This window comes from Sinocyclocheilus rhinocerous, unplaced genomic scaffold (assembly GCF_001515625.1).
Source record: "Sinocyclocheilus rhinocerous isolate Xijiao unplaced genomic scaffold, SAMN03320098_v1.1 scaffold1818, whole genome shotgun sequence".
NCBI lineage: Eukaryota > Metazoa > Chordata > Actinopteri > Cypriniformes > Cyprinidae > Sinocyclocheilus > Sinocyclocheilus rhinocerous.
Genome location: NW_015631052.1, coordinates 55,256 through 65,295, shown reverse-complemented (window position 1 = coordinate 65,295; position 10,040 = coordinate 55,256). Strand labels below are relative to the sequence as shown.

General features: G+C 35.4%; 1 protein-coding gene across 1 annotated transcript; it reads right to left on the bottom strand.

Annotated features, from left to right (window-relative positions):
• Nucleotides 1-5,720: 5,720 nt before the first annotated feature.
• On the bottom strand, nt 5,721-7,072 carry LOC107741354 (fas-binding factor 1 homolog). Its single transcript, XM_016554063.1, has 3 exons — nt 6,969-7,072; nt 5,936-6,029; nt 5,721-5,860 (listed from the first exon to the last, which is right to left on the bottom strand). Exons 1-3 carry the CDS (start codon nt 7,005-7,007, stop codon nt 5,721-5,723), a joined length of 273 nt encoding a protein of 90 aa, XP_016409549.1. The 5' UTR covers nt 7,008-7,072.
• Between the last annotated feature and the right edge of the window lie 2,968 nt (nt 7,073-10,040).

Here is a 10,040-nt window from a genome sequence, read left to right as displayed (position 1 = left end):
TTCGAAACATTGGGTCGGAGCGCGTATCGAAGTGCCAAAGTCATGTGATTTCAGTAAACGAGGCTTCTTTATGTCAAAACTGTTTTGAAACGTTTCGAATCATGCGAGTTCATCGAGATCGCCCCCAGCGGCAAACCATTGAACCAGCGTCTATGGTTTTTCCTGATCTCGGATCAGTTTCATCAGTTTGTAGACATTTGTGTAATTAAAAGGATGATTAGTAGTTAATAGTGTCTTACTGGACTCCATTTACAAGCTCTCCATAAAACAAACAAAACAAATTCATATAAAATATGTTAAAAACCACATATTAAACAGACTTTTCATATTTAATGGTATTTTATTATCTTTATAGCATTTAATGTATTATACTTGAAATAAAACATTTGCAATGGGTTTGTAAAAGCTGTTTTTAAGCATGTTTTAGTCCAAGTTTTTGTTGCATTTACACAATTTTGACCAGCAGGTGTCACAAGCATGCGATGTTTCAAGCGCTTCGAAACAGTGAATCATTTTGCGAAGCAATTGGTTCAGTTGATTCGAAGCTTCGAAAAGGTTCGTTTCAGAATCAGAATCAGAATTAGCTTTACTTTACTTTACTTTACTTTTAGTCATTTAGCAGACGCTTTTATCCAAAGCGACTTACAAATAAGAAAAAGTAATTAAAACTAAAAGCTAAAACTCTATAAATACTATATATATACACACATTTAAGAAAATAAAAGAAATTAAATAAAAATGACAAAAGCTTTATTCGCCAGGTGTGCGCACACACGAGGAATTTGTTGTGGTTTTTTTTTAAGGTGCTCCTGGTACATAGCCTACATACACACATACATACATACACATCTGACATGAGAACAGAAAAAAAAAACATTTAAATAGTAAGACTTAACAATAATAAATAATGTGTATGAATCTGGAACAGTAGATTTATGTACAGATTTGTGCATTATTTACTCTATATACAGTTGTATAAATAAAGAGATATGCGTATGCATTTACATAATACTTGAGAAAGAGGCAATATTTAAAGATGTAGAATGAATTACAGAACACAGGTAATGATTCATGTGTTAGCTGTTTAAGCTGGAGATGGCATTGGGGAAAAACTGTTCTTATGCCTAGATGTTCTAGTGCACAGAGATCTGTAGCGTCTGCCTGAGGGAGAAGTGCAAACAGGTTATGTCCGGGGTGAGAGGGGTCTTTGATGATGTTACATGCAGGGATGGGCAAAGATACATCAAAATGTATTTTTAAAAAAAAAACAAATACCTTAATTTTAAGTGTATCAAAATAAACCACAAAATACAGCAGCCACACCAAGTATCAAAATAAACTACTGTATTTTTGTATTTTAAAAATACTAAAAAATACTTTTACAAGGGAGCATGAAATTTCTTCACAAACTCCAGTCTAACGGACCCAGTGAGTGTCCATCAAGAGTACTTTTTCCCCCGCTGTAGTTACCGCGTCATCAGAGAGAATTGCGGTTACAGAATGGAGTCGAACACCAGCTCGCTGTCCAGCCTCCGAACTACTTTAAATGGGTTCATGCAAGTTTACTGAAAAATGGCTTGCGAATTGTACTTGCCCGACAGGACTAAAAGCCTGATTAAAATTTGTGACAAAATAACGCATCAAAACGCGCGAATGATTCTATTGATTTTATTACATTTAGCTTGAATAGCGATTGATAATGGATAGTGTATTTCTATTATCAGTATCGCTGTAACAACGTTCGTAGTCACGAGAAGGAGGCGGGAACCGGCGAACGTTCAAAGAAAACTTTTATAATAAAATAAACACAAAATAGCGCGACAGCCCCTCGCAAACATACTGAGGTAAAAATTCTAAATGTTTAGTTTATTTATAGCATGATATAGTCAAGTAACATACCATGACAAGGGATCTATTTTGCTGAATATTTTCACGATTGCAAATGTTACATTGATTTTAGTTCAACAAACAAGTAGTAAAGTATATGAAGTTACTTACATTTTAGACACAATTGACTGTTTTGTTCTATTTCACCAACGAAAATAGTTCCAAACAAAGATCAGAACAGAATTATTGCACATTCTCCAAGCCACACCTGGCGTCTTTTGTTACTGAATGATTCAGAGGTTTGAAGGAATAAGTGACTTACCGCCACCTACTGGCGGTTTAGTCTCATGCTTAAAAGTTTGCATTTTCCCCCAACATTTCTCATTTGTATGTTCAAAATTTAATTTACAACATTAATCTCATAACATTTTTTATTGCAGTTGTAATTTTGTAGGGTAAATTATTTAATTTGATTGGTAACAGCCCTGTAGTGTATTAAATTTCTTGATCAATTGTAAGAATTTGACATGAAAGATGTCATACATTTAATAAGGTAAAAAAAATATTGGCCTTTATAAAGGTAAATGACATCCTGTGGTAAATATTAAAAACATGCAGATTTAAGTATGTAAAAGCTGACAGAAAACTGATGAAAATATTGCTTCAGAATAAATTGTTTACACCACCAAAAATCTTGGTGATGCGACACTTTTGTTTTTATATTTTGTATGGGATATTGTCTGCTGATATGAAAAGTTCACTGTATATCGTAATAACAAATAGCATTTTTGACAGCGATGATATTTAGTTTTCTTTTTACATTTAAACGTGTTAAATATTGCATATATGTATGTAATATAATGTGTATTTCCATCACAGGTTTGGTCTTAAATTTCACATAAGGTGGTATTAAAAAGGTCTTAAAAAGTCTTAAATTTAACTTGTTCATATCTGTACTAGACACCCTGTTCTCATTGGGCCTTCTATTGGAAACCAATGGGGCCAAAAAGTCAAGTCACAAATAAAAAACCTAAATATCACAACCAATCTTTTTTTTTGTTTGTCAAAAAAGAGATGTCAGCTGTTGAATGTTATCTCAAAGCACAATTGATGTGTTTGTAATGCAGCATTATATATATATATATATATATATATATACACTGAATACTTAGGACCATGTGATTATTTCAGTTTTTCTTTTTTAATAAATCTGCAAAAATGTCAACAATTCTGTGTTTTTCTGTCAATATGGGGTGCTGTGTGTACATTAATGAGGAAAAAAAATTAACTTAAATGATTTTAGCAAATGGCTGCAATATAACAAAGAGTGAAAAATTTAAGGGGGTCTGAATACTTTCCGTACCCACTGTATATATGTGTGTGTTTTTAATATTTAAAAGAAAAATCTATTTAATTCATCCCAAAATCACTAGCTGTGCTGTATTCTGCTTATTTCAGCAAATGGACTCCAGGGATTGATAATAAACAATTTGTATGCTGTGCCCATTGCTGCAGCCCCCTCAGCACCCCTACTTCCCGCGTCCCTGTCGGTGGGCGATAATGTTCTGTGTTAATATGAGTGCGCGCTGCAGTTTTGTCTGCTGGTTTGAATGCAGGATGGATTCTGATTGGCTGTCAATGTTTTTATCGTTCATCAGCTGGAAAATAAAAATAATTTCAAAAGTGAACCGAACGTTATAGTTCCTCCGTGCCATTTAATCTCAGACTGCAGGATTTCAACAATTCACCAGCGATTATGATTATGATAACTACACACTCCAGCCACCAGGGAGTGTGATAAACCGCATCAGTCTGTAATCGTTATCGTTTACAGATTAACTAAAGGCGGCCACTTTTAATTGTGGAAAGTTTGTTGAGGTTGTTTGATGATCAATGGTTTACATGTGTTACACCTGCTCTAGTTGATTACATTTTATGTTGAAGTGGATTGTAAATGCCATTTAAACTGGACTGACTGCATCATTGTCTGATCTACTGTTTGCCTTTTGGATTTTTACACCATTGAATTATTGGCTTCAACATCGATGGGAAATATGGTGAGATCTCTTCTTTTTATGTATTTATTTGATCGTGCTTGTCAAGCTGAATTGTTGCTTATTTACATTTTTCACTAGATTCATTCAAAATTGTGGTCAGATCTTTCAATATTATTTGAATTTTATTTTTAAGTTATTTATTTGTATATTGACATTGGAATTTTTCCCCCATTATTTGTATTTTTTGACCAGGAGTGTTCAGAAACTGTTGGCATTTATGAGAATTATTGTTTGTTTATACATTGAATTATTCACTTATTCATTTTTATATATATGCTTATAATATACTCTTGAGCTTATTTTGCACTTAATTAATGTTTATGTACCATGTTAGTGTTATGTATTTTACATCATTGGGTTTTTGGCTCCAACATAAATACTTTTTTCTTTTTTTTTTTTTTGCTGCATATTGGAATATTTGCTTTTTGGAGACTCAATCGTTGCTATTTTAATTTTTCATTGGAGTAGTTCACTAACTTGTCTTTATTTTGGCATTTCTACAAGGATTATTCTGGTTTGTTTACATGCTTGAATTAATCATTTGATAATTTCATATATGAATAAAATAAACCTGTGAGCTCGTTTTTATTCACATGTAGGCTATCTACCGTTGGATTGTTGGCTTTAACATCAATAGGAAATATAGTGAGATCCTTTTTACGTAGGCCTATTCATTTATAGGAATGCATATTGGAATATTTGTTTTTTGGGGCTATTTTTGCTGAATTCTTGCTTTTGGATTTTTCACTGGAGCTGTTCAGAAACTTGGCTTTACTTTGGCATTTATGTGAGGATTGTTCTGGTTTGTTTATATGGTGATACCTTTCCCCTTTTAACTATTTATTATTCTTTTTAAGCAGTTTTTGCTAAACTGAACTTTTGCTTTATATTTTTGGGAAATGTGGTGCGATCTTTTCATTTTATTTATTACTTTTTTTACTTATTGCATTTTGCAGTGTATTTATTTTTGGCTATTTTTGCTAAACTAAAAAAATACTATATGTACACACATGTATATAATACGCCCTTGAGCTTATTTTTAGTTTAACATGTTAAACCTCTTTAAAGGCACAATATGTAAGATTTTTTTATTAAAATATCCAAAAACCACTAGAACGGTGTTATATATTTTGCTGACTTGTGTACTTACATTATCCCAAATGTTTCGAAGAATGTTTAAATCCAGAGAAATAAGCAATTTTAACTAGTGACACGGACCGTGTCCATAGTGTCAGTGTGTCGCCTGCCAATGACGTCATAACCCCTCGTTCCATGTTTTCTCGCTTTGTAGAAAACATGGAAACACCAAAGATGCTTTAATATGTTGTGCGTTTTATTAGACCGGTGACGACCGCACAGAGTAGCATTATAACAGAACTTTCAAATGTATCTAGTATGATAAAACAGCGCTGCTTTACCCCACATACGCACAACCGGAAGGAGCGGAAGCGGTCGACTGTGGCATAATAAAAGCTCCGCTGCTTTCGAGCCGTGTGTCACGCTGGTTCAGTGGCCTCGTTTCACTTTGACGGCTTTCCGCCTCACCCTGCTTCATTCTACTACATTAATAAATCATTAGCTCATCGATGAACATGATTTCTGCCCGAGACCCGTCGGATTGCATCGGCTGTGGGGATGAAGACGACAACTCCCATGATTCAACTCTCAGTCACGGTGTCATCAAACTACGCCTTTGTCTATTTGTTTATTTTGAATACGTGTCCTCCAGCAGCGAAAATTACATATTGTGCCTTTAATGTGGAGTGCTTTACTGCGGTGGTCATTTGAATGGTTATAGTCCTCCTCTCTAATGGACACCGGCATCAGAAAGTGTCATCACTGGGGAACTGAAGTGAACGTGTGTTTCTGTACCTTCTCAGCGGTGTGTTTGATGAGGGTGAGGCAAGCGTGTAGTTCAGCGGGCAGCGGATTCACAGCGGGGGTCAGGTGTGTGCTGGCTAACGCTGGAGAGAAATCTGACAAACAAACACACATGATTGACTGTCTGACACACACTGACCGCCTGCGGTGAGTCTGACTGAACAGATTACCTGTGATGAGAGGTGCTGACGTCCCCGGATGGACGGGAAGAGTGTGTCTCAGTCGCTCCATGTCTCTGTGATGATCTGTCATCCTCAGACGCTCCTGCAGATCACACGAGCAGAGTTACACAGCCATGAGGAACTAGATAACTGAACTACATCATTTAGTTCAGCTGTTTTCAATACAGTGCAGCACCACACTACATCTCCATCAAATAGTGGGATACTGTTGTCATCACAGTCAAACATGCTCCTAAATATCCTCTCTCTTAGACTGTGTGTAGTTTTGGGAAGTCTGGTTCATTTTAATGAATCGGTTTGTTTGCACAGTCCATTTGAATCAATAATATTGTTCTAATGGTTCATTGATTCATTATTATTTTGAGACATGATTATTCTGACCTGTACTTATTAAAATACATAAACGAAAAAACGATCATACAAAATGTATTATATTTTAAATGACTAAAAATGTCTTGCTGACAAACGGGTAAGATCTAGTGGTTTAAACTAGTGCTGTCAAACGATTAATCGCGATTAGTCGCGATTAATCGCATCCAAAATAAAATACTTTGTTTACATAATATGTGTGTGTACTGTGTATATTTATTATGTATATATAAATACACACTCATGCAGTATATATTTTGAAAATATTTATTATTTATTATACACATTTATATTATATATAAATATATTTAATATACAAATATAACATTTTTCTTAAATATATACATGCATGTGTGTGTATTTATATATACATAAATATACACAGTATACACACATATATTATGTAAACCAATACTTTTATTTCGGATGTGATTAATCGCGATTAATCGTTTGACAGCACTAGTTTAAAGGATAGTGGCAAATATTTGTGAAGATTTAAAATGACAGGGCACATTCTAGCATACGTAAGAAATGTAAATTTGATGCTTGAAACCCCTTTTTTGTGTTTGACCCATATATCATTTACATTTAATTTATTTTAAAGTCATTTTGTGACAGTGGTTGTGGTCAGTGATGAGTGTGTGTGTGAGACCTGCTGTAGGTTGTGCTCCTGTTGTCGTAGTCTCTCCATCTGCGTGTGGATGTTGCGTAGTCGTGTCTGATGTTCGGCCTCCAGCTGTCTGGCTTCTCGCAGTGCTCGCTCTCCCTCCTCAAAGTGCTCGAACGCCAGCTGTGACACAGGAACACTTCAGTGTCACATGATCAGCATCACACACACAGATCTGCTGTAGTGTTTTACCTTACTGAAGCTCTCCACCTCTTGCGCTCGTGTCTTGAGTCTCAGAGCCGCGGCACTCAGTCTGTCTTTCTCGGTGTCCAGCTCCTGTCTCAGTTTCTCCAGACTGTCTCTCTCTCGCAGCAGCACTTCTTCCTTCTGTTTCAGCTCTCCGGCGCGCAGCTTCAAATCCGCCTGCTCCTGAGTATCACACAAGAAAAATGTGATTTATTCACTGCGCCTTCCTTTCTCATCTGATGCCACCAGTCCCTCTTACTTTTGAACTTCTCTCCTCTAACCACCTGCAGCTGATTGTATCAACTTCATCTTGTGTTATAAGTTAGCAGTCTTGTTTTTTTAACTAAATCTGTTAAAATAGTTTTCTTTAATTAAAATAAAGCTGAAATAAAATACATTTTAAATATTTGATGAACTTAAACGAAAAACTACTAAAAATGGCAAAAGCACATTTTAAAATGAATACAATTTAAACTAAATTTAGTTTAGAAATCAAATTTGATTTGAATTTAAATTTAGTGTATACTTGCTTAAACACATCTAAATTTAAATTAAATGAAAGCAACAAATATGAAAATACAAACTAACTCAAAATATTAATAAATACTAAAACATACTATATTGTACTAAATACTATACTACTAAAATATTATATATTATAAAAATATTATATATGAATATAATAAATCACCCTACATCTTTTTATTTCATTGAATATCACTTTTTATTTATTCTGCATGTTGAAAAATTTTTCTTTGTAAATATTAAAATGTACATTTAATCTAAACTCTTGAATGTAAAATATTATATCTTTATATATTTGCAATTTAGACTTTTTTTTCCCCCTCAGAATTCTAACATTAGGCCTATTTCTTAGGTGTTTTCAACTTTCAACTAAAATTCTGGCTTTAATTGTCAGACAGTTAAGATTTAAATTGCATTCCAAGATACAAAGCTGCAATTCTGACTTTAGATCATAAAATGCAAGTTACAAAAAAAAATCATAATTTGCGACATATAACAAAAAATTAAACAAAAGCAAGATGTATTTGTATTAAAGGCAGAGTAAGTGATTTCTGGTAGCCAATGTTGATATTTAAAATCACCAAAACAAACACGCCCCTACCCCAAAAGGGTCTTGCCTCTATTCTGATAGCTCCGCCCCACATATACGTATGCAACCCAGGCAACGATTAGTTCTGTGAAACAAAGCAAAACGCTCCGGTTACTATCGTAACCTCGGTTCCCTGAGAGCGGGAACGAGACATCACGGAGATATTTCTAGAATCTAAAGGTTGGAAGGGAAAGAGTTCCCATAACGGAGAAATATCTCCGTGATGTCTCGTGAAAGCTTGAGGGAACGCTTTATGTTTAACGTTTTAACATTTAACATGTCGCGTTAATATTCTGGCTCATCTGCATGTCTTTTAGCATCAATGTCTTAGTACATTAAACCAGCATTTTAAAATGCTACAAAATTGTTCACAAGATCCTAGGGATTTGATTTTGCTTGTCATTTGTTGAAATAAATATAAAAAGTACAGCTTACTGACTGCTGATTGGCTACAAGTTTGTTTTGCTATTCGGCCCGAATCAGTTTTCTAAGTGTTTTTGAAAAATCACATACCCTGCCTTTAAGATGAGGCCTGTTCATTTATTTATATGGTGATACCTGTTTTTATTCATTCATTCATTTTTGCATATTTGATTTGTTTTTGTTTTTTTTTAGCTATTTTCGCTGTACTGAATTGTTGTTATTGATTTATTACATATAGGAAAATGTATTTGTTTATTTTTAGCTATTTTGGCTGAACCAAATTATTGCTTTATTTTGATATGTTAACTCTCAATAATAAGATAACTTGGAATTGTGCATAAAAACTGAAAAATAGTGATATAAATCACAAATATGGTTTCATAGTACTGAGATACACTACTACTGTATGACTTAACATTGTGCTGTTTGTGTTTGCATGTAAACATTAGCACCTAGCTCAATTCATTACATAAAAATTCATTATCACTTTTAGGCTCATATAGGTTCAAAAATGTCTGTATTGTTCATCATGATTAATATTAGCTGTCACACCATGATCCATATTTTGGCCTGTACTGTGATATGAACTGGCGGTGCTGTGTTGACCTGTGCCATGCTGATGATGGACCCCTCTCTGTGCGCGTCTCTCTCCATGGCTCGGCTGGCCTCTCTCTCGGCGTGCTCCTGACGCAGTTTCTCCTGCGTGTGAAAGCGGCTCCACTCGGCGGCCAGCTTCTTGCGCTCTTCTGAACAGTGCTGCAGAACTGAGAGCGAATGACAGATTTAGATCCGCTGATCCGTTCTGCACTGATCTCGAGATGTTCGTGTTTGTACCTCTGAGCTGTTCGTCTCTCTGTCTGGCTCCGATCACTGGTCACCGCATCGATCTCCTCGTCCTTCAGTTTCTTCAGACGCTGGATCTGTTCTTCATGATCTCGCTTCATCTCTCGCAGCTCTCGCTGAGCGGCCGATTCCTCCAGCAGCTTCACACGAGCTCTGAGACAAGAGCACATACATCACGCCAAATGCACTCTCACTGGTGTGTGTGTGTTACCTGTGTTACCTCTGTGTGTTTGTGTTGCCTGTGTGTTACCTCTGTATGTGTTACCTCTGTGTGTGTTGTGTTAACTGTGTGTTACCTCTGTATGTGTGTGTTACCTCTGTGTGTGTTAACTGTGTGTTACCTCTGTATGTGTGTTACCTCTGTGTATGTGTTAACTGTGTGTTACCTTTGTGTGTGTGTGTGTGAGATAGATAGAGAGTGTGTGTTACTTCTGTGTATGTGAGTATGTTACCTGTGTGTGTGTGTGTGTGTTACCTGTGCATGTTCTCCA

What these genes read in the sequence shown, in the direction of transcription:
- LOC107741354 (XM_016554063.1), bottom strand. Translation starts at nt 7,007, where the DNA reads ATGGAGAGACTACGACAACAGGAGCACAACCTACAGCAG. An exon ending in AGGAGCACAACCTACAGCAG is followed by an intron (nt 6,030 to 6,968) that starts GTCTCACACACA and finishes TGTGATCTGCAG; the next exon opens with GAGCGTCTGAGGATGACAGA. An exon ending in GTCAGCACCTCTCATCACAG is followed by an intron (nt 5,861 to 5,935) that starts GTAATCTGTTCA and finishes TTTGTTTGTCAG; the next exon opens with ATTTCTCTCCAGCGTTAGCC.